The sequence below is a fragment of the Panthera leo genome, chromosome A1, assembly GCF_018350215.1.
Source record: "Panthera leo isolate Ple1 chromosome A1, P.leo_Ple1_pat1.1, whole genome shotgun sequence".
Taxonomy (NCBI): Eukaryota; Metazoa; Chordata; class Mammalia; order Carnivora; family Felidae; genus Panthera; species Panthera leo.
Window position 1 is genome coordinate 177,567,802 of NC_056679.1, and position 24,673 is coordinate 177,592,474.

At 54.8% G+C, this 24,673-nt stretch overlaps 1 protein-coding gene across 1 annotated transcript in view; it reads right to left on the reverse strand.

Annotated features, from left to right (window-relative positions):
• Positions 1-542: 542 nt before the first annotated feature.
• The window catches only part of FGF18 (fibroblast growth factor 18), a 32,349-nt gene continuing 8,218 nt past the window's right edge, over positions 543-24,673 (reverse strand). The window contains exons 3-5 of the mRNA XM_042907291.1: positions 19,159-19,339; positions 7,936-8,042; positions 543-1,658 (exon numbers count right to left, since the gene is read on the reverse strand). Of these exons, the coding sequence (XP_042763225.1) occupies positions 1,392-1,658; positions 7,936-8,042; positions 19,159-19,339 (555 nt within the window). The 3' untranslated portion in view covers positions 543-1,391. The remainder of the gene's footprint in view (positions 1,659-7,935; positions 8,043-19,158; positions 19,340-24,673) is intronic.

The following is a 24,673-nucleotide window of genomic DNA, read 5'->3' on the forward strand; positions in this document are numbered from 1 at the left end:
TGGTGAATCCCCAGTACCTAAAACAGTCCCTGGCACTTGGTAAGGCCTTAATAAATATAGGTTGAATAAGTGGTTCCATCAATAAATGAATGAATGAAGCAATGAATCGGTGAATACGTGACGTTCCCTGCAGGCTGGAATTTTTCTGGTATGTTCTTTGATACATGCCCAGTACACAGAATAACACAGGAGGTGCCGAGCAAATGTATGTGACCCTATGACTGGTGACTCCTTGGAATGTAATCTCTCTGAAGGCAAGGATTTCCAGAAGTAAAGATCTCTTTGTCTAAGGCTGCATTCCCAGGGCCTAGAACAGTGCATGGGAGCACGGTGGGATGGAAGCAGAGGGGAGTTGGTGGGGTGGGGGCGCGGGGGCGGGGAGTGAATCAGTGAATGAATGAATGAGTGAGGCCTCAGCTCTCAGCGCAAAGACCAAGAAGAATGAAACACAAACAGGCCACCCTGCCTGAGCTCTGCACGCCTCCCCTTGCCCCGCCTGCCACCACTCACCTCATGGTTTTTTAAATAATTTGTCGATTGTTTTTAATTGTTGAGGCAGTAATACTTGGTTCATGAAACTGCAATATACAGAGAGGTGAAATAAATAGCTTATATATATATAATATATATAATATAGCTGGTTTTAAAATATTCCCTTATCATTGGTGTACTAGGTCACGTGAGTCACGGAAGGTCGATAGCAGCATCCTCCAGAACTGCGAGCAATGCAGGGTCACTTGATTGGACGAGGCCGTCTGTCGTCGGAGGTCGGAGGTCGAGGCGCCGAGAATTCCCGAGGGGCACGCCTTCCCTGCGCGGTGTCTCGGGACAGCTTGCAGCGGACAATAAATAAATGACTGCAAACCAGAGAGCGATTTTTGTTGGAGATTGGGACAGGGACGGGGGATTGGAGAAGAAAGGGAGTTTGGGGGTGGGTACTACTTTCTCTTTGTTTTTCTCTTTTTTTCTTTTTTTTTTTTTTTTTTTGTTTTGTTTTGTTTTTGTTTTTGTTTTTTTTTTTGTTCTTTGCTTTCAGAACCTTTGGGAAAAAGGACTTTGGTTTCTCAGAGTGTCGTTTTCCTCATTCAAATCCTCCTCTGGGGACAAGTTTAGAGTTGTCGGTTCCTAGAGAGAGACAAGCACCTGTGCGTTGACAACAGTCCCTTCTCGTGAGTCTTTTGTCATAGACAGGGGGTTTCAAGTCAACAATAAAATCCTTATCGCTCCCCCTCCCCCCAAGAGTTTTGGTTCAGTTTTTGTCTTCTTTTAAACACAATGTACAAAAATAGAGCTTCTTCCTAATTTTTCATGTAAAAATATTCCTCTGATGCAGTTCTCTGTGAGTGTGAGTGTGGGCCTGGGGGCAGCCTGGGGGCTGCGGTGGGGCCAGCCTAGCCTGGGTGCGTGGGGCGGATCCGCCGGGACCTCTTGGTCACCGTGGTGTACTTGAAGGGCTTCTGCAGCTCTGCCTGTCCCTTGGGGTAGCGCTTCATGAAGTGCACGTCCTGCTGGTTCTCCCGGGTCTTGGGACCCTTCCGTGGCCGCCCCTTCTTGGTGAAGCCCACGTACCAGCCAGAGTATTTGGCGGACATCAGGGCTGTGTAGTTGTTCTCCAGGACCTTCTCAATGAACACACACTCCTTGCTGGTGCCATCGGGCTGGAGGAGGCAAGAGAAGAAGGAGGTGAGACAGGGAGGGTAGGTGTGAGGGGCAGGCTGTGTGGCCCGGGTACAGACAGGTGACTGAGGGTGGTGCAATAGCGTAGAGAGGGCCTGACCTGAGCAACTTCACTTCCTGGATCTGTGGAGTGGACTTGTCATATTGGCCCCTGCCTTCTTCCCTGCCAGCCGATTAGGTAATAGATTCCCTCGTCATTCAGGAATCCAGCCCTTCCCCACTCTCTACCCTACAGCCAAGGGCTCCCACCTCAACTCTGCTAGTACACGAGACCCAGACCTGGCCAATAAAACATTCCTGTGACTGGGGCAGAGCTGGGCATGTGGTGTGAGCCATCCAATCAGAATGTTCCTAAAGACCCCTGTATAAGCAATCCCCAAACACATAGGCTGATTTAAACACGAGGAAAATGTGAGGCTGAAGCAAAGGCAGCCATTTTACCACCATGAGGAGAAACGCCATCTGACAACAAAGCCAACACAGAGAAAGTGAAGCCAAGACGAAGAGAATGAGAGAAATCAAGTTCTGGTCACATCCTTTGGGCTCTGGACCAAGCAGCAGCTGCAGCTCATTACCTCACTGTGATGTGGGCCAATAATGTCTCATTTCCTTTAAAGTAGTTGAGATTATGTTCTGTCACTTGCAACAGAAAGAGTCCCCGCAGATGTGCACAAAACCCGATATAAAGTCAGCTACTGCACTGCCACTCAACCCCACTGCCATATAGTTAAATTTCAATTCCATTTAATATGGGATATGGTGCATTTTAAGTGTTTGGTGTGAAGAGGGGTGGGGACCTCCAAAAATACGAGTTTTTACATGGCCAAACGCCAAAGCCTATGCCCTTGGTTCTGAGACTGAAGGCTCCCGAGCAGATGTGTGAACTGCCCAGGAGACAAGGGATGCCAGGCAAGGAGTCAGAAGTTGAATCGACTTGAACACTTCCTCACGTGACCTCAGGCTAGTTAATTCCACTCTCTAGACCTCGGATTCTTCATCTTACCAAACTGCGACGGCGACCCCTGCGTCACAGAAATGTGAGGAATGACACTTATAAATGAGCCTCATACACAGCAGGAACTTGCTAAACTATTTCTGAAAAGCAGGTGGTTCAGATGGTTCTGGCCTCCCTCCCTGGATCGGCTCTGGACAAAGGACGGTGGGAGGCAGGGCTTTGAACCTCCTCCCCGAGACGGCCGGACTGGTCCATGTAGAAGAGTGGGAAGTGCACAGAGTTGGAAGGCCTGAATTAGCAGCACTTGAGTTTCCAACTAACATCTCCAAATTTAGGCCGGGCCCACTCCTCGTTACGGACAGATGCCCCGCCAAGTTGGAAGCCCAGCGGTCTGGCCGTGCGTGGAGACTGAGGTGCGAGTTCCAGCCTTTTGTTTGAAGTGGAAAACAGGCTGGAGCTTCCAGGAACGTTCACCTTTGAGTGGAGGGCAGGCTCGGGCCCTGCAGACAAAGTGCTGAACTTTGCAGAAAGGGACAGGCAGGGTAAGAAAACATTGTCTGGAGGATGAGATCCTTCGAGGAGGCTGCGGAACGGGCAGGGGGTGGGGCCGGAAGACATGTAGGACCCAGAAGACAGTGCGTGTCGGGCAGCACGGGGTGGGGCTGGGCAGTGAGGAACTCTTGTGAGGGAAGTGGGGCATATGTGCAAGGTAGACGGGAGTGGTCTCTGGGCCCCCCATGGATAATTCTGGAAGCTGCCTATCCAACCTGGGCCCAGGTCCTTTGGCCAGTCTCCATGGAACAGTGACAGCAAACTGAGCAAAGCCTCTACCGTGCTGTTTCCCCATCACAGAATGCCTGCCACTGCCTGGAAGACTGCTTTCGTCCTCAAGGTTCCACTCAGTAACCACTTCCTCCAGGAAGCTTTCCTTCACTGCCTTCTATCTCCCTGGGCATTTCCTCTTCTTCCTTTAAGACTCCATTCAAGCATTCAGTTTGAGTGGATTCACGTACTCCATCTTCTTCCCTTGGCACCCATTCCTCCTCCCCCGCCCCAACAGAGCAATTCCATATCTGCCTGCCTCCTCACTAGCCCAAGAGCTTGAGCAGGTCAGGACCACTTGTCAGCTGCCCGCAGGGCTCAGCACAGGTCCGGGCACCCAGAGCATTTGTGGTCAAACGAATGAAGCGTTCTGGGATAGACTCACCAAAGGGCTATCCTCTAAAAGAAAGTAGCCTTTGCGTCCCAGACCCCTCCCTAATGTCCCAGAGACAGTCAGTCATGAGCCGTGAGAGGCCCTCCTGGGGGATGTGCTGAGAAGGGGACACAGCGAGCAGAGGGCCAGGCCCACTTGGTCTCCCTCCTCATTCATTCACTCATTCCTTCAGCATTTATCGATTGTCAATTATAGGCCAGACATTTCCACATGCATTATTTCATTTAATCCTCTCGACTTGCTGAGGTAGACTCTCTCTCTGCAAGAAGAAAAGGGTAAAAGGGCTTGCCCAAGGTCATGGGGCTTGTAAGAGGCAGAGCCGGCTTTTAACCTGCATTTGCCACTGCAGCTCATTTCCCCTCTGTCCAGTTCTGGAGAGGTCCGTGAGGAGAAAGGGTATGGAAGAGCGGGCACCAACTATCAAGGCACCTCACCTCCCCAGGGCCCACACAGCCACCATCAGCATGAAGCAAGGTCTCGGATGTGCAAGGAGCTAGCACATGTGCTTGTACAGGTTTGGGGTTACTTATGAGAGCCGAAATTCCCAGCACCCGAGACCTTAGGAGCTCCTTGGGGGGAGCCATGGTGCCAGTGACAGTCATAAGTCCCCCCCATGAACTCAGACATAGCAGATATGAAGTTAAATGGCAGGCTGCACCTGGGCTTGACCCTCACCTCTGCTCCCGACTACCTCCAAGGTCCTGCTTATTGCCTGCCAAGGTTTTTTAAAAACAAACACAAAAACAAAAACCCGTGCTTGGGCTTCACCCCCAGAAATGTTGACTCAATTGGTTCAGGCAAGGCAGATCATCAGTGTTTACGGAGTGAGTGAATATCCCATCCCAGGACCTGGTTGATTAAGTAGAATTTGAGCATCTCTCCCTGCCCACTACCTCCAACCTCCTCCTTTCCAAACCGGAGTCCCATTCCTTCTATTTGATCTGAAGACCGAATCCTGACGACATCATTTGGCCCCTAGATCCAGTCTAACTTGAAGCTACAACTACCCCCTGGACATTTTAAGTTTTGTCAGCCAAAAGAATTCCTTTTTTGCTTAAGGCCTTTTGAGTTGGGTTTCAGTCATCTACAAATGAAACAGTCCTCACAAAGATGGGGTGGTGGGCAGGGTACCCCTCTGCCCTGAAAGGTCTGGGGCCGTATGTTGCCTCAGCCCAAAGAGGGTTCACCAGGGATCACACAGGGGATTGGGTTGAACAGTCAGAGACGGGGAGGTGGGGGAATGCCTGGCACACAGTGCTTCATACTTAGCAACTGTTTATGGAATGAAAGGGTGTACTCCTTCCCAGGAGTGGGATGGTTGTGGGGTCCAGAAAGGTGACAAGAAGAAAAGGGGCTGCCTGAGCACGCAGGGGCTCAGCACAGAGCCTTGGTGTGTGATTGTTACAACAGAGAAGCTACAGCCAGGGCCCAGAACATCTGAATGGTCTCTGTTGGGGACTCAACGCACGTGCCCTACCAGGGCCAAAGACAAGGGTGCAAGGTTGGCACCCACGGCCAAGACCACCCAAGAAAGCTATCCTGTTAGGCCACTCCAAAGGAGCCAGAGCCTAAGCTGAGGCCACAAAGGTCCTCCTTCCCACAGGCGAGGGAGTAACGTCATGGCCTGGCTTCAAAGGGAAAGGGAAGGAATATTTAACAAGTGCCAGTAAATGCCAGCATGATCACTGCCATTTTACAGAGGAGAACACTGAGGCTCAGCAGTTAGGGCACTTGACTCCCCGGCCTGACGTGAATAATTCTGGCGGTAGGTTAAGACCAACCTCAGAAAGCATGAACTATTTTTCTACTTCTTTGGTGGGTGCTTCTGAGAGGCCAGGTACACACAGCATGGATGGCTGGACCCAGAATCAGCCCTTGGTGAGCTCTCAATCTAACTGGGAGGCGTAGGCACACAAACGTGACAACTCAGGTTAGCAATAGGTGACAGAGGACTGTGTGAGGGACTGTGGGCTCCAGGGTGGGTGTGCTGTACGAGGGGCCAGGGAAGCAAGAAGCTGTGGAAGGCTGAGCAGGACTCGGGGCAGATAGACAGAGGGAAGGGCAACCTGGGCAGAGGGAACGGCTTGTACACAGCCGGAAGGTCCGGTCCAGGGGGGTGGCAGTTCACAGTGTTATGTGTCTGTGGCTTAAGAATGTGAGGATAGGTGGCAGGGCTGTGAGGCCAGGGAGACCCCCCCCCCCCCACTCTCAGGGCCTTGTGTGTCTCCCCAGAGAGTGTGGCCTTTCTCTGGTAGATGGTAGATGGTGCGGACCCAGGGATGGGTTTTGACAGGAGTTGGGGTGGAGGACAGGGGGTGCGCTTTAGAAAGCTGACGGTGGTTAGTGGGCAAAGGCAAAAGCCTGAGGCTGGCAGCCCTGGGGCAGCTGGGGCAAAGTATGAGGTCAGAACAGAGGCAGTGGCAGCAGTGAAGTTCGGAGGGGTAACCCCAGGACCTTGGCCCCTGACTGCCTAGGAGGCTGTGATGGAACAGCACCCCAAGAGCCTGTGGCTTTTTGCCCCGGGGGGGGGGGGGGGGGGGAGAGGCAGTAAGGGGAGCTGAGCTAGGCAGAGGCCAACAGGGGGCCTGCCCAGGGCGATCCTGGGGCAGGTGGATTTGGGGGCATCCTCGGGGCCAGCCCAGAAGACAGACGCCTGCACGGGGATGGGGGAAATGCCGCGAGGCGGGGGGCGGGAAGGAGGGGGCCCTCCCTGGGCTGCGCCGAGCCGGCAGAGCCAGCGCCAGCTGAACCGTCCCCAATATTAATGACGGGAGAGAGGGCGAGGGGGCAGGAAATCGGAGCCGGCTCCTGTGGAAGCGGTGACTCAGCGGCCAGCCGGCGGGCGGGCAGGCGGGCGGTGGGCGGCCGGCGGCGGGGAGCGGGGCTGCTCTTTTGACCCCAGCACGGCCCTCCTGGGGTCAAGCTGCCGGGAAGCGCGCAGACGGGATGGGGGGGGGGGGGGGGGAGCGGGGGCGCGGGCACCGGACACGGCGGGCTGCCGCGCGCCCCTCCTGGAAGCCGCGAGCAAAGGAAGCCGAGCGTCCAGCCGCGGGCAGGTTGGGCCTGGGAGGCGGCCCGGGCGGGCAGGAGAACAAAGCGCCTGACGCGGGGCCGGGCAGCGCCGCCACAGGAAACGCACGGCCAGGCCAGGGGACCCGGCGCCCGGCCCGCCCCTGCCCCGATCCCCTCGCCGGCCGGCCGGCCGCCCCGGGACGCGGAAAGTGAATCACTAATTGAAACCACTCCCGGGCGTCCCGGGGCCGCGCTCTGCCGATTACTATTACTGTGCTCGGTGAGCGAGCGGCTTCAGTCGGTGTGGGCAGTGCGGCTGGAACCTCTGCCTTCCAAACTGGGCTTTGAATCCCCGCCCAGCTCTAGTGTGGGACCCGGGACAAGTGCCTGGGCGGGGGCCAAGCCTCGGCTTTCTCATCTGCGAAGTGAGGATGGTAGTGGTACGGCCCTCGTGGGATTATTTGGGAGTATTTTTTGCACAGTGCCTGGCAGAAAGTAGGTGCTCAATTAACAGAAGCTTTTGGTCCTGTTATTATTAACAAATAATAAGCAACAATACTCTGGCCTGTGACACTCTCCCCAGCCACTAGGGTGTGGAGGAGGGGAAGAAGGGGAAGAGGGGAAGAGCTGGAGGTTTCAGGGAAACGAAACTATGTGTTATTACAGGAATTGGGGAAAGAGGAAAGAAAAGAGAAAAGGAATAGGAAGGGAAGGGAAGGGAAGGGAAGGGAAGGGAAGGGAAGGGAAGGGAAGGCCGGCTGCATCCCTGTTCCTAGACAGCAGGTGCATGTAGGCAGGGAGCCCCCAAACCCCTCGAAGTCTACACCCAGCAGGAGGGACCAGGACCCTACGTGTTCCCCAAAGTCATAGCCGTGGGTACCTTTGCCTGGTAGGCTATGATATGGTGGCAGAGAAGGGGCTAAAGGAAGAGGGTACAGCTGGAATCTCATACACACACATATCCCCCCCCCACTCCCGTTTTCCCTTTGGGGCTGACAGGGCCCCCAGCACCCCATGCCAGCTACCCAGGGATGCCAGGGAGATAACACCCAGGGAATCCCAGACCATCACTCACCTTCCCCACGAGCTTGCCTTTCCGGTTCATACACAGGTAGAATTCCGTCTCCTTGCCCTTGATCCGGACTTGACTACCGAAGGTGTCTGTCTCCACTAGGAGCTGGGCTTCGAAAGGCAGAAGGAGAACAAGACACGTTTTTTTCACCACGGGCAAAGATCCCTGACCCTGTCCCTGGACCCTCACTGCTCCAACATCAGGCATGAGGGAGGCATCTAACAGGTCTCATTGGAGCGCCCTGCCCCTTGGACACATGAGACTGTCCATCATTTGTTCTCTACCCCCAGCCTCTCTCGACGCCACTCGGCACCTAGATGGCTCCAGCTGGAGGGTTGTTCTGCCCCTTGCGGCTAAACACCAGTGTGCCCTTCTCCCCTCATCACCCACCCTCACCAGCCCCTCACCTCTGTTCCCCAAAACAGGACAGACAGCCACATGAATAACCTCAAAGAAGTAGCAGTCTCTGGAACGAGGGCACAGACAAACGCATGCGAGTTTGCACGGGTACTCACGCACACTGCCTTGGGGGACATCAAGCTACATCCCCCAAAATTTAGGTCAAAGGCCCCTTCCCCCAAGGCAAACATCTAGAACCCCTGCTAGTGTCCCCTCCCCACTCCACACTTTTGCCACTTGAAGTGGAGAAGGTCCAGGGAGGGGAGGTTCAAGGCCCCTGGGAAATGAAGGCTCTCTTCAGGATATTCTACTTTCTTTAGTCAAGGCCACCAAGGCTGAAAGGTGGCTAACTTCCAGGAGCCCAGAAGTTCCAATCAGGACCCAGTATCTATCCCCTGATCTGGAGTAGGAGACCCCACACTAAACCATCCATTCTCCACAGAGCCTCCCTCAGGAGAGGGGTGTCCAGAGCTAATGTCCCAAGCCCTGACTGAGAAAGAACACCAAATGGTCAAAGGGTGACTGTCCCTTGAATAGGCAAGCTGTGTCCAGACCCCTCTCTGTCCCTCTGTCAATTCATATTCTCTCACCAGTAAGGTGCTGTGTGACTTTGGTAGGCCATGTACCCTCTCTGAGCTCTCTCTCCTCTCTGGACTTGAATTCCTGTGCCTGATTCCCTCCCCAGCATCTCCTCCCACTGCTGCCTTCTTTGCCTATGACCCCCCCCCCTCAATTCTCACCCTCCCATCTCTGAGCCTTTGCTTCCCAGCACCTGCCCCTCCCTCACCCGCAAACTTTTAATTTCAGTGACAAGGGACTTACTTCTCCATAACAAAAATCATAGCCCTAAATACGGCATCTTTGGAGCCACAAAGAGTGTACCTCAGTGCCCCTAAAATACACTAGGTATGATTTTAATAAAAAAATTTAAAAATATATACCCTGGTGCCCTGCTGTGAAAATTAAAACCATCTGGAACTCAGGATTTCCAATAATTAATCTAGCCCTCCTTTGACACCACTACTAATTAAAATATGATACCCCACCTTTCCAAGGAAAATAAGAAGAATTTACATAAAATTTAAAGATCTAACAAGAATTCAGTAATTCTAGAAACAGGGAGGGAGCGGGAGGCACATTCTTCTCTCCACCTTCCCCCATCCCTAGTAAACACTGAATGGAGAACATTAAGCAACAGTGAGATAGGGGGTTATGAGCCCTGCATCCTCCCTGCTCCCCTTTAATTCAAACTCCCTATAACTCTCCCTGGGAACCCAGGGTCAAACATCAGAGCAGCCCGGGGCCTGCTTTTTGCATCTGCCCCACACAGGATGGAGGTTGTGGGGGTTCAAGAGGGTCTCCAATCCCAGGAGCTTCTAAAGAAGCCAGCACATGTTAAGGGAAAGGCGAGAGCTTTGGAATGGACAGAGCTGGGTATAAATCCCTGGCCCCACTTGCCAACTGTATGACCCTGGGCCTCAGTTTCCTCATCTGTAAAATGGGTATGATCAACCCTAATCTTCAAAAGTTATTGTGAGGATTCCACAACATGAAGGCAGAAAGGGCTTAGTCCCTTGTACTCAGAAGCCAGGTAAGGCAAGTAACTATTGTTTACATTTCTTAATAACTGCAAAACAAAACCGTTTTCCCCTAACACATACACACACACACACACACACACACACACACACACACACACACACAAACGCATGCACGTGCACCATAGTGGGAAAAAATCAGATGTGTGTAAAAGGGCAGAATAGAGCCAGACTTGCCTCCCCAGGCATGCCCTCTGACCTGAACTTCTTCAGCATCCTCCAGGGTAGCAGGCATCTCACACTGAGAAGTGAGTGCATCAGGACATGCCTTGGGCTGGGACTTATGGGGCCTGATCATCGCCATGCTGGGCTGTGTGACCCTGAGTAAGTCACAGCCCCCTCTGAGCCTCAGTCTCCTTACCTGTGCAAGGTGGGGGGTGGGGGTGGGGTGGGGTCAAGCCTATTCTGATTCTCTCCGGGATTGGGGCAGAGCCTTGAAGAGGGGTAGAAATGGGAGGCAGCATGTAGGAAGGGGATTAGGCCCCAGGACCACAGCCCAGGCAACCCCACGGTAACCCCAGACCTCTCTGTCTGCCCCTCTCCCCGCATGTGCCTAGACCTCTGTCCTCAGAACATTTCCTACCGTTCTTGCTCCCACGTGAGCCCACTGAAGTCACACATCACCACGAGCTGGGGTGTCTCTGTCCCCATTTTACAGTTTAGGAAACTGAGGTTCAAAGGAGCAACTTAGCAGGTCTACCTGACTTTCTGATGGGGCCTGGGCTCCAGGGGAGGGCCCCTAACTCTGGGGAGATGTAGTTCCCTGCCCCCCAACCCCCAGTGCTTGTAAGCCACAGCCCAGCACAGGAAGCCCCGGCCTTTGCCTGAGCTGTCCCAAAGGCCTAGGGCTGGAGCTGGGCTGCACCTCCACCCCCACAAACCTCGCTACCCCCACCCCAGCCTGGGGAAGGTCTGCTCCAGATGCCATGCCAGGGAGCCAGCAGTCTGTTCTCCCCGACCACAGCAAGCCTTGCAGTGACCTAGACTCCACTCAGTGCATGACATAATGAGGAGGGAGCTGGGCCAGAATTATGTAAAGTCTGTGGGGAGTAATAGCGGCAGCAATTCTCAGAAAGAGAGAGAGAAAGAGAGACAGATGGAGCGAGAGACCCCACCCACCCAGGCCAGGTTTGCTCTAGAGCCTACCTCGTCCTCAGCATCACGCTCCCCCTTCTCGTGACCCAAGCCCCCAACATGCAGCTCTCAGGAGCTAAAGACTTCTTCTGGGCTCAGTTCCATTCTTGAGGCCTGTACCAGGCCAGGCAGGAGGAGTCTGGAACTTTATCTGGCTCCACTCATCAGACCTCCTCTCCAGGCATCCCCTCCAGACTGCACAACTCAACAGCCTCCTCCCTCTGCCAGAGAGATCCTTTAAAAATATAAAATTAATTCTCTCTCGTCCCTGCTAGAGGCCTCCTAAGTGATCTCCAACTCGCTGAAAATCCAGCCTCTTCATGGGGACCTATATGGGACACATGCTCTGGCCCCTGCTGACCATTCCTACATCCCAACCTCACTCACAGCCCTCCAGTCAGCAAGCCTCCTTGCTATTCCTCTCTGACATACCAAGCACACTCCCACCTCAGGGCCTTTGCACTTGCTGTTCCCTCTACCTGGATCTTCCCACAGCAGCTTCTCTTCTCTTAGGTTGCCACTCAAATGTCACCCCCTGAGAGAGGCCTTTCCTGGCCACAAGGTCCAATGTCATACCACCCTCCCCAGTCCAGCTCTACCCACCCCCTGCTCCATTTTCCTTAGAGCTCTTCTCCAAATTGTCTTGGATGCTACCTTTTTAGATTGTCTGTCTCTATTTACCGGAAGGTAAGATTCACCAGAGCAAAGGCTTATCTGTCTTATCCACCACTGTGATTTCTAGCCCCTAGCCAAAACTTGGCCTGTAGTAAATGACCAACGAGTAAATTTTAGTAAATGTAGGGGTGCCTGGGTGGCGCAGTCGGTTAAGCGTCCGACTTCAGCCAGGTCACGATCTCGCGGTCCGTGAGTTCGAGCCCCGCGTCAGGCTCTGGGCTGATGGCTCGGAGCCTGGAGCCTGTTTCCGATTCTGTGTCTCCCTCTCTCTCTCTGCCCCTCCCCCGTTCATGCTCTGTCTCTCTCTGTCCCAAAAATAAATAAAAAACGTTGAAAAAAAAATTAAAAAAAAAAAAAAATTTTTGTAAATGCATAAATGGCTTTGTGAAGTAGATATGAGTAATACTATTTAAGGGTTAAAGAAAGCAAGGTGAAGGGAGGTGAAGGGACTTGCCCAAAGGCACACAGCTGGTCAAAGCGGGGCAGATGTTGGGAGCCAGTGTGATGCCACAGTCAACACCCTTGGCCACGCTGCTCCCCACTGGTGTCCTCCAGTGCTACTCCTGCTCTCGCTAGAACCCGGAGCTCCCACCCACCCGTCCCCAGGCGCAGAGACTTGCTGTGTGACAAAGGGAAAAACCCTCTTCCTCTCTGGGCCAGGCCTAGTGACCTCCGAGTCACCGGCTTTCAGTTCCGCCCTTCTAGAAAGTATCAGTAACGAACATTTATTTGGAGCTTATGATGTCGTGGCCACTGTTCTAACTCCCCTCTATGCATCCTCTCACTTACAATATCCTTACAATAATCTCCCGAGGTTAGAACTGTTATCCTCATCCCCATATTACAGGTGAGAAAACTGAGTGCCAAGGTTACACAGCGACGGAGGTACAACCCAGGCAGGCTAACTCACAAGTCTTGGTCTCGCCCTGTCCACCCCTCGCTTTACCCTTCCTCTGCAGCCGTTCCTTTCCTGGGGCAGTGAGTGAGTAAACCAAGCCAGGGAAGCTCTTTGCTTTGACCTCACTTTCTTGAGGCAGAGGGCTATAGGTAGAGATGCCCACAGAGCCCTTTCTATAAAAAAACACCCATGACACTGGCAGAGTCACTCCAGAGGTAGTCTGAGGCAGACGAGAGATTCAGAGGTAGGCAGAATGCGACAGACGTCACGCAGACCAGCCATGGTGGAGAAAAGGGAAGTGACGTTGACTGACTGATTGATTGATTCCAGTGTGATTCCCTAGCGGGGCCTCCCAACATGTGATCCAGGGCCTCACTTGGAAGACTTTTGGCTTGAAGGGTAGGAAACAGCAGGGAAAGACACAGAGAGGCAGCCAGAAACCAGAGAGAAACACAGTACAAAGAGAGACACAGGAGACAGGAACCAAAGAGAGGAAACCCGAGAGAACAAAGCTGGAGAATGGGGATTTCTTTTTCCCCAGCCTCAGGCTAAAACCCCCCAAGACCTGCAAGAGCAGTATGGGAGCCAGGAGCCACCTGGACCTTGCATGAGGTGACCAGCAGCTGGCTCACCGCTACGGTTCCAGTGCTGACTGCATGCTGGCCACTGTCCAGGTGTCCTCCAGAGAGGAAATGTCCTTGCCACAAAAGGCACTGGGAGGTCATAGCAAATCAGTCGTCCCTTCCTCCCTTCTAAAGGTGGACCAGGTCGACAGGAAGGGGTGGGGAGAAAGATGCTTTCTGGAGATGTCTCCACATCACTGTCTACACACACACACACACACACACACACACACACACACACACACACAGCCTTTCTCCCAAAGTCCCCTTCTCCTAAAGTCCCCCAAGGAGGTTTGCAGGCCACGTGGGCTTGCTGGAAAGGAACAGGGAAAAAAAATCAATAGGATTGATCAGGAGCTATATTTAATCCCAGCCATAGCTCTCATATGGTCATTTCAGCTGCAGAGTCAGCGAGGTGTGGGGGATCACTTCTCACTGGGGACAGAAGTTATGGGACATGAGCTCAAAGGGCAGGGGTTTTAATGCCCCTTCCCAGCTGCAAAAGCCCTAGGGGAAGCCAGGTCTGTGGCTCGCTGTATCCCCACCGCACGACACAGAGCTGGCAGGCTGGAAGGATGGGAGGGAGGAAGAGAGGACAGCAGAGGAGAGGCAGGGAGCACTAATTTGCCAAGTATGTTCTGAGTGCCTGAGCTCTGTGTCAGGCACCTGCCCCAGGGGGAGCACTCCCAGATGCACACATGGCTCGTCCACGCATTCACTGGGCTCAAGTGTCTACTGAGCACCTGCTTGTGGTGGGCTCTGTGCATGGCGATACAGCAGCAGACAAAATAGACAAAAGCCTCCTACCTCAAGGAGCTTGCATTGTAACAGGAGAGACAGAGAGCAAAGAGCCAAATACATAATAGAATATCTAGTAGCAATAAGTGTTAGGAACAAAAATATGCCCAGGAGGAGACAGAGATGGGAAGTCTCTGATAAGGAGAAAATTGAACAGAAGCCTGAGTGAAGTCAGGGAGCAAGCCATGAGGGTGTCTGGGAGAAGAGCCTCGTCAGGTCAAGAGAACAGCAAATGCAAAGGGCCTTAGCCAGGAACATGCTTGGCATGGTCCAGGGATGGCAGGGAGGGGCTGGGGCCGGAGCTGTGTGGGCAAGGAAGGGGCAGTGCAGCCAAGGCTTGAGTGGTAGCCAGGAGCCAGGCCATTCCGGGCTTTCCCACTGCCCCAAGAACTGGGATTTTAATCTCAGTTAAGACAAGCGCCTTTGACAATGCTGTGACACAGTCTCACATCTCGGACTGCTATGTGGAGAAGGGGCTATGGGCGTCAGACTCAGAGTAGGGGGTCCCTGCTGCTGGTTTCTCCACCACAGCCCTCCAGCAGATGCCAGAGCGAAGGAAATGCAGACCAGAGGACCCCACCTCACCCCGACTCTTGTCATCTGCTCAGCAAAAGCCCTGGGACACCCCACATGTCTTTCGATGTGAGCCGCACAAGTCAGTCCCCGATTATGCTTTGAGTCGCCCCACAATTACTTTATACGTTCATCCAGCAACCTTTAAGTGGGGACATGCTTTCTGCCAAGCCTTGTACTGGACATGGGGACATGCAGAAGGGTCACTATTTCCAAGGGGCTCACGTTCTCAGAGGGGCAAGGCTGAGCAAGGGACGCGGGAAGCTGGCCCGGCTCAGCAGGCCTATGCCGGGACAGGCTGACTCCTCATGATCCCGCACAGCAATACCACAGCTGGAGTCACAGACTGATCCATGCCTGAGCTCTCGAGGAAGCCATCGGACTGCTAACTCCACTCCCCGCACCCAGCCCCCATTCATGGTGAAGAAGCCCAGGCTCAGGGAGGGAATGAGGAGGACCCAAGGTCACACTTGGAGGTTAGAGAACTAGAGTCTTCCTACTCAGAGTCAACCCCTGAGAGGGAGCACAGTCTCTGGCCTGGGAGGAGCTTGAAGGCTGGGACCAGGTGCGTCTTACCACTGGGTCCCCAGGGCTCAGTAATTCTGTGCCGAGTGAGTGAGGGACCCCAGTTCAAACTAAGAAAAGAGCAGACCGCACCCAACAAGAAGGTCCAAAGACCCTTCCTCCTCTGGCCAGACAGCAGCCCGAACAGGCAGTCCCGCTACCTGGAATCTTGCTGAAGAAGCCTCTTAAGCCTGCAGCTGACCTTCCAGGGCCCCACTGATGAGTGAGACAGACAAGGTTCTTTCTGGAAGCCCCAGGAATCAGTTCCTAAGAGGGGAACCTCCACCAGAGCCCAGGATGGCACCCCCACCCCCATACAACAGCACCGAGTTCAAGCAGTTATTACTTGTATTTTTGCTTTAATAATCATACAATCTTTGAGCATTAGATATGCTCTCTTTCCCATCACCCCATTTCACAGAAGAGCAAACAGGACCAGAAAGGCTAACTCAGATCCTAGGTCTCGAGCTCGCAAGTGGGGGAGCTAGACTCAAATCTTGTCCAACTCCAGAGTCTACCTGCTCGACTCCTCCAAAGATCACCTTCCTGGCTAACACAGTCCCTCCAGTGGCCTGCCAGGGGCTGTTCCGAGCACAGTCAGTCCTGGGAGCCTGGCCTTCTGCAACATGTTGGGTTTGTGCTTACCATTTTTTTTTTCCTCAAGTAGAAAAACCTTTTTTTCAAATGAAAACCGGCAGGAATATCCAATCATAGGGTGCATATCAAAGCAGAGTCACCTCCACGCCACCACCCCCGGTGCCAGGGTCCCTCCCTGCTCCCTGAGCACAGACTCAATTGGTCCCAGCCCTCCCTTTCTAAAACACCAGTTCTGTCACTGTCAGCCCTGCTTCCCATGGCCAAGAGGATCTAATGCCTCCACACCTGGGGCTTAAGTGCATCCATCCCAGAGGCAGGTGGAGTGTGGCTTTCTCACCCTCACTTGGCACAGGAAGGAGTGGAGCCCGGAGCCAGACAAGCTTGCCCCAAGCTCCGCGGGCTGCTCAGTGGCACGGCTGCAACAAAACCCAGGTGTCCTGCATGGTCTGGTGCTGTTTCTTCAACATGGTGACTGCCTACAAGGCAGAGGGGGCCAGGACCAAGAGCCGGAAGGAGAGGGGCTGCTGTAAGAACCCCAGGTGGGCAGGGTGACCAGGTCCTGAGCCACCGGCCTGCCAGGTGTCCCACGACTTAAACCTCCAACTTCCTGGCTCCCATTCTTGGCCAGAGCCTGGCCCACCCGCAGGGCCCTCAGGTGCTCTGGGAAAGCTTTAGGGAGTCATGGGGAGACCCTCTTGCAGAGCAGCATGGTGTGGGGGTGTGCTCCCCTCCATGCAGATTTCACCAAAGACTGCTCATGGGGGCAGCAGGCCAAGAGCTCCTGGGCAGGGCACCCAGACTAAGGTGGGCCTGTGCCCTGGGCCCGCCCAGAGTCTAACACCTCTGGACGCCATTGAATCTGAGGCCATGAGTGTCTGTCGGGGTTCCAGACTCCATGTGTTCATGGGGATTCTGTTTATACTTGGTGTTTGCCGCAAGTCCCCGACTGCATTATAATTGCACATAGATGGAAGCCGTGGGCTGCATCATTCTTTCAGCTGCACAGAGTCCCGAGAAGGAGGGAGTAGGCTCTCGGACTGTCTGGGGAGGCCCCCCCCGCACCGGCCTGGCTGGGGGCTACTGGCTGCCCATCCCCCACAGGCAGGGCAGGCCCCTAACACAGCCCCATCCTCCAGGCTGGCTTGGCCACATAAATCACCCTCCCAATAATATTTGTATTGATTATCTAGATTGGAAGCCTCAATTGGCTCCATTGTCTCACTTCCTCTCCCAGGGCTCACAGATGGGGTCCCTTCGCCTCATCTGCGTTTCTAATGCGACACTTAAATGAAGCAGCCTCCGCAGTCAGCAGAGCCCCACGCTGCCCTGGGTGTCAGGGGGGTGGAGGAGTGATAAACATATTCCTTGAGAGAGAGTGATTAAATCTGGGGTTTGTGGAGCTGGAGAAGCCAAAACGGGCTAGTTCCTGGATACTCAAAGTGCGGTCCCTGCACACCACCTGGGCGCAGGTTAGAAATGCAGCGCTCAGGCCCCACTCCGGACCCACCAAATCAGTATCAGCATTTAACAAGATCCCTGAGTGATTCACAGGCATGTTCATGTTTAAGAAGCACTGCTCTGGTCCAACCCTTGTATTGTACAGATGGGAAACTGAGGCCCAGAGGAGGCGAAGGACTTGCCTGACGTCACACAGCAGGTGAGGTCCCCTAAGTCTCTGGCTGAGGCAGAGGAAGCGAGAGGCAAGTAACTTCTGGAGTGAGGGGGTGGCCATTTCTGGGCTCCTCTCCCTCCCGAGCTCCTACCTCCTGTCTCAGGGCGTGGACAGATGGCTCAGACCAGAGTCTGACCCCCCTCTACTCTTCGAGCCTGGAGGGGCCAGTGAGAGCTCCGGGGACTCCCCAGGAGGGCACCCTCCTCCCGCCCGGCCGGCCAGCTGCCCCTTCCCTGGCAGCAAGAGGACAGCAGATCCCAGGGAAAAGCACCACCTGGGTCTGCCCAGCACAGCGGGGGGCACAGAGAGACAGAGGCCCCTGAGAGGCAGCCAGCAGAGGACCTGAGAGAGGTGGGGCGGAGGGACTGGAGAGCTGTGGTCTGAGGGAGGGAGGCAGGGAGGGCAGAGATGGTGGGGAGGTGGGGGGAAGAGGTGGACAGAAACAAAGAGGGGAAGGGATGAGTACCCAGAAGGATAGGAGAAGGACTCAGAGAGAGGGACCGGTTGAAAGCAGCAGCAGCAGCAGCAAGACTGAGAAAGGAAGAAGGGGAAAGAGGGAGGGAGGGAGGGGAACGGAGGCAGTAAAGAGTGATGGCACAGGGAGAAGGGAGGCAGCTGGCCTGGAGACGGGGAGCCCAGCCCGGCCCAGCCCTGCCCGGCCTGGCCGGCCCCAGCCCCCAGTGACGGTGCAGCTGCCGCACTTGGGCCCTACCATGAGGTCAGTCCTGCCCTGGGGCGGAGGGAAAATAAATGGTGTCCAAGATAAAAGGTCCAAGAAATTATTTGTCTTGTTGTCACGTCTTGACTGCAATGGGCAGGGGCCAGCGGGCAGGCGGGGCATCATCCCAGAAAAGCCTAGGCTGGCAGTCCCACAGTGCATACACAGGACCCCGGTCCCAGCCCCACGCCTTGGCCACCCACAGCCCCGGCTCCCCTGCCCAAGGCCGGGGCCCGGGACACCTCCCACCCAAATCCTGGCCTAAGAAGGCAAGAACCCATGGGGCAAGGTCAGTATTTGCTCAGTGCCTCTCCCAAGATCCACTCCAAGCTCTAGGAAATTGGAGTCCTGTTTCTCTTACTCCTGAGGGTCTTTGTGGGCAGGGGGCCTGGGGAGGGAAGGGGGTCAGGGTGTCTCATTCCTCCCAGCCCCCTTGCAGAGGCAACATGAGGTGAGTGATGGTTCCCAAACATCTCAGAGGAGGGCTGGACAGTTCCGGGGTCAAGGGCAGGTCAAAGGGACCATAGCCCAAGGTGCTAAGAGCGAGCGCTCCCATTCCTCACAGGTGTTCAAGCTCAAGCTCGCAGAACACACACCCATTTGCACACAGGAGCACCCACCCTCACCCCAGGCCGATTTCCAGCACCACCGGCAGCACCCAAATAACATTCCCTAGAGACTCCCCGCTCTCCGAGCACCTGAACCTGGGGCTGGTGAAGCAAGGCCATGGGGAGCAGCTACCCACGACCACTGGCATTTGCCGGCAAAAGCACTTTTGATTCACAGCTTCAGTTAGTGCCCCACAAAGGCTCTCGGGGGATACACCACTTACTGCAGCTCCATTTTACAGATGAGGAACCTGAAGGCCGGAAAGGCTCGGTGCCAGGTGCAAGATACACAGCCGGGACGCGGCAGAGCTGGGATCTGAACCTGAGGTCTCAGAGGGGCCCAGTTAGGGGGGCGGGGCCGGCACCTACCATACTTGTCCCCGTCCTCGCCGCGGGCACTGATCCTGCGGCCCAGGACCTGGATGTGCTTCCCGCTGGTCCGGCTGTAGAGCTGGTACAGCCGCAGCTGCTTACGGCTCACATCGTCCCGAGCCCGCGTCTGGTTCTCCACGTGGATGCGGAAGTCCACGTTCTCCTCGGCCGCCAGCACCTGGGCAGGGAAAGGGGCATCAGTGATCTACCTGGGAGGTCCTAGGTCCCCTGCAGATAGGAGCTGCGTTCACAGCAAAGAGCCAGAGCCCCCGTGTGCCGGCTCTGTACGAGGCCTTGGCCCAGACTCATACCTGCCCTGTTACCACCCCTGTTTCACAGATGAGGCAACCAAGTCTCAGAGAGGTGAGGCAAGTTGACCAAGGGGGCCCAGCCAGGAAGTGGCGAAGCTAAGAATCAGGCCTAGGTCTACGGGACAACAACACTTGCCATCTTTCCACCACAGCACCAAGTTAAAGGAAGCAGCACGGAGCATTTGACCTTGGCCACACCGACTCCTTCCCAGTAAAACGGCAGAGCGGAGCCCCGACCCCGACCACATTCCAGGGTGGCCATGAGGATAAAGCGAGCAGGTGGGGAGTAAAATACCAACATGGACACGGAGATGGGAGAAGCGTGGGGGGCATATCACTGTCGTTTGGGTGCACGGCAGGGAAGGACAGAAGCTGCCAAGTCACCCTGGGAAGGAATGGGCTAAACTCCACTGTCACTCGTCCCCAGGAGCCGGGGACTCTCCTCTCCATGTCCAGAGAGTCCTCATGCTCACCCACACTCGCCCAGCATCTGCCCACACCGCTGGCCGCTCTTGGAGAAGACTTCATTTTGCACCTCCCACCAAAAGTCCCCACATCCCCAGAGGTTTAGTTCATGTCTGACCACATCCTCCAGGAAGCGGCCTCTGGCTATGCTGACATAACTCTCCAGTCTCACTTCCTGAACATGGCCTCTCACCTGGACAGCTTGCAGCCACCTCCTCGCCAGTCTCCTGTTCCCATTCTTGCCCCCTGGTAGTCTGTCTTCCACCAAACCCAGTCACTTAGTATAATCCTCCCTCTTCACACTCTCCAGAACTTCCATCACATCTCGACAGAGGTCCCCACCACGGCCTCAAGGTCCTTCATGATGAGCCCCCGCCACCCCCCCCTCCCCGCCTTCATCTTTTACCACTCCCTCACCACCAGTTACACTGGCTGCCTTATTACGTTGCTGAGGATTCCAAACACAAAACATACCTGCCTCGGGGCCTTTGCACGTGCTTTTTCCTTGGTTTCAATATTCTTTCCCAGATTTATACATTCTGGCCCCTTTACTTCATTAGGGTCTCTGCTCAGTGTCACATCCTGAGACAGGCCTTCTTTGACTGTTTCTCTGAAGCAGCCCCCACTCCTCTGTCACTCTCCATCTCTCTATCATGCTTTGTTTTTTCTTTCTAACACTGACCAACCTAACATGACTTCTATTTATCTGGTTTTTGTCTGGCTCCCCCTGACTAGGCTGACAGCACCATGAAAGCTGGGGCTGTCTCTTTCTTGCTTGTTGCTATATCCCCAGCACGTAGCACGGTAGAAACTCAAATATTTATTGAATGCATGGATGAATAAACAAATGAACATTGAGAAGATGTGGAGCTCTGGAATTCCATTTAGTATTAAATTAGGTTTTCCTATGCTTTCCTTTCCTAAATGTACATCTGCCCCATTCCATCAGAACTGAATTATTCTTGAAGCCCGGACAGCGTTCTCGGTTTGTTCGTGTGCCCATGAGGTCTGACATGATGTTAGGCATGCAGGACCCCATTCCCATGACAGTATGGCCCCACTCAGCCCAGGGCAGGGCTCCAGGGACCAGGGCTGCCCAAGCAACTGTCTCACCTCTCAACTGTGAGCTCCCAAGGGCAGTAACTGCGTTTTCCTCATCGCACACCCTGTGCCCGGCCCAGGGTCTCTGTCCCCAAGCTGACTTACACATGTCCTCCAACGCTGGCCTGGGCCCCACAAGCAATTCAGCAGGACCACAGTATTTAACCTTCACTATCATCCTCGGGGTGGAAGTATCATCCCACATTACAGGTGAGGAAACTGAGGCCCCAAAGCTAAACTGACAAGGTCACAGTACAGGTAACGGCAGAGTAAGCCCCAGTTATGGCCCCAAAGCCCTTCGTTCAGCCCCACTTGGCTGGGCCCCACTTGCCCCTCCGGCACGATCGGGAGGAGGTCCCAGATTCGAAACCCAGGGGTGCGCCACTCACTAGCTAAGAGACCCCAGGCAAGTCACTAACCCCTCTGTACCTCAGTTTCCTCACGTAGAAAACGAGAGGGATGACAGTGGCACCCATGTCACGGGCTGCCCTGCAGATGAAACACGGAAGTCTTAGAACAGGGCCTGGCACAGAGTACGCACTCAGTAGGCGTGAGTGAGGGAACCCAAGGGGCATTAAGAGGCTCACCGTGAAGCCTCTCCAGAAACACCCTCATATCACACTCCTCGTCCGTACACGCAGGGCACTTCTCCTCGCAAACCATGCTTTGGGAAGATGCTATTGCTTCCGGTCCTTCCAGACACCCCTGCAGCATGGGGATGCTTACCACCTCCATTTAACAGATGTAGAAACTGAGGCTTCGAGCCACACGGCCAGTGGTGCAAGGCCCACCAAGGGTGCACGCCCTTTACTTCCTCTATTCTCCGTGGCCAGCCCCTGTCACCATTCACAGCCAGGCTCTGATGCCTGGGACCCACCCCCTTCCATATCCTGATGCTCAGGGAGGGAAGAGCTCCATCGGCCCCTGAGGTTCACACCTGGTGGGCACATGTCCTGAAGAGCCCCCACCCACGGCCCTCGACCTTCCTGGTATGACTTCCTGAGGTAGCCCGGCCCTGTCCCCTCCCCCAAGGGCAGGCCTCCAGCCTCCTTCCCTGTCCTCCAACTCTCCTCCTGCTCACAGGAGACCTTATCGACCAGAGGTCAAACCAATCTCCTTACCCTGGGTCCCCAAGGGGAGCTGCCCTGCCCCAGAAGCCAGCCTCCCATTAACGATTTTCTCCCTGGCCCACTGGACAGAGGCAGTGTGGGTGACCCAGGGTCAGCAGGGGCTATCCGGTGGCCCTTCTCCAGGATGTGGGGGGAACAATCCATCTTGCCCAGCTTCCACCATTTAAGCCACATTCTGTGGTCACATTCTTCCCAAGGGAGGTAGCAGGGGTGGGCCTCTGATACATACACAGAGTCCATCCTTCTGAAAAGGCAGCGATGCCCCTGGGCTTCCTGGGCAAGACCTCTGGGGAGCCCCAGGCCTTTGCACAGGTCAGGCCCTCTGCCCAGGGCACCCTGCCCCCTCTGCCCAGCCGACACCTGCCCTCAGGTGCCTCCTCTGGAAGCTTTTCTGCTCCCCATCCTCCAGCTGGGTTAGGGCCTCTGGGCACTACAGTAATGGCTTAGTGTCCCCAGAGTTTAGCCTGTCCAGCTCATCCAGGGATCTCCAGCTCTGGCCCCAGGAGGGTGCCCAGCCGATGTGTGCTAAATGACTGTGGTGAGGATGAGGGAAACCTAGAGGCCAAAATCAGCCCCACCACTTACTACCCAGACAAGCAGAATGCCCAACAGAGCGGTGGCAAGGGGCGTCTGCAAAGCTATCAGCTGCTAGGCTTTCCTAGGCACTTCCTTCCAGGCACTGTGCTCCGAAGCCCTCTGTGGTATCTCCTATAATTCTCTCAGCCACTCTGGGAGGTGGGCACCAGGTAGAGCTCGCTTCGCAAAGGTCACTGGACCTCTGAGGCATCTCTCCAGGGCCACGGAGCCAGAACGTGGACAAGCAGGGCTCCTGCGTCTGCCTCGGGACCAATCTCTCTCTCCTCCTCTCCTGCTCATGGGGTAGCAGGCCACTTGGCCCCGGTGCCTAAGAGGGGGCCTGCCTTCCAGGCCTTTCCTAGAATAGTCAGAGTGGCTGTCTGCTGGCTAACGCCCCTCCAGGTACACAGTTGTCTGGGCTGTTGAATAGCTGCAGGGTGAACAAAACCAGACTGGCACAGCTCTCACAAGGTGAGCAGGGCTGGCACAGACAGGATGTGTCCTTAGGCACAGGAAGGCACCTTCTGTCACTCTGCCTTCCCCCCACCCCAAATTACCTTTTGGGTCGAAGTAGCTTTTCCCACAGCAGGATGGCATATAGAGGGGTCCCCATGCAGCCCAAGACTCCCAATTACCACCCCCCTGCCAGCCCCTTCCCTGCCCTGAGAGCTGGGGCTGCAGTGGAAATATTCACTCCCCCATCCAGGAGTTGCACAGAGGCAACAATGGGCTGACAGGTTCACATCTCCCCGCACCGGGGTCCACCAAGGTCCCAGGCCCGGCACAGACAAGGTGTCTGGTGGGACAGAGCCCCTCGCCTTCGGCCTGGCCTGCAGTGGAGCCCAGCTCTCTAACGCACAAGGCGAGTTCGGTTCCTACCCCACACTCTGCCTGGCTCCCCACCGCCCACAGCACCCACTCGGGGGCCTTTATAGTCTAGCCTCTCCTACCTTCTGACCCTCCTCTCTCAGGCACCTGGGGTGAACCTTCCATGGGGTGATCTCAGTGCCAGCTTCCAGACATCAACCCAGGTCCCCTCCTTCTGGCGCATCCGTCAGCCACGACTCCTCCCTCTGGCTGAAGATCTCGGCCTCACGGACCCACTCATGCTCTGAAGACACGTGTGGGGGCTTCCTATATCTCCCCACCTTCCACAGACATGGTCACACATCACTTATGTACACACACAGCACAAGTGAGCACACACCACATGTAGTCAACAACAAAATGACTTGCACTAACTGACGTCTGGGGTCACCTGGCTGCACCCTGAATCACCACTCGGTTTGGTATCTTTTTTTTTTTTTTTTTAAGTTTATTTTTTTGGCGGGGGAAGGGGCAAAGAGAAAGGGAGAGAGAGAGAATCCCAAGCAGGCTCCTCACCGCAGAGCCTGACGCAGGGCTTTAACTTACAAACTGTGAGTCATGACCTGAACTGCGACCAAGAGTCAGACGCTTAACTGACCGAGCCATCCAGGTGCCCCAGTTTGATTTCTTTAACCCCTCAGTTTTCTCACTAGCAGAATGGGGACTGTTTGTAATATCTATCTCAGGAGCACCTGGGTGGCTCAGTTGGTTGAATGTCCAACTTCAGCTCAGGTCATGGTCTCCCAGTTCCTGGGTTCAAGCCCCGCATCGGGCTCACCACTGTCAGCACAGAGCCTGCTTCAGATCCTCTGCCCTCCTCACTCTCTCGCTCTCTCTGCCACTCCCCTGCTTCATGCATGCTCTTTCTCTCTCTCAAAAATAAACATTAAAAAAAATCTATCTCAGAGAAAAAGACAACACAGCCACAACTTTTTTCTTTTTCTTTTTTCTTGTGTTTTGTTTTCTGAACAGCCACGCCATGACTTACTGAGCGCTTCCCTCTGTGCTAAGAATCACTTTAGGTAAACTATCTTATGGGATTCCCAGGGCGGGCCTATGAGT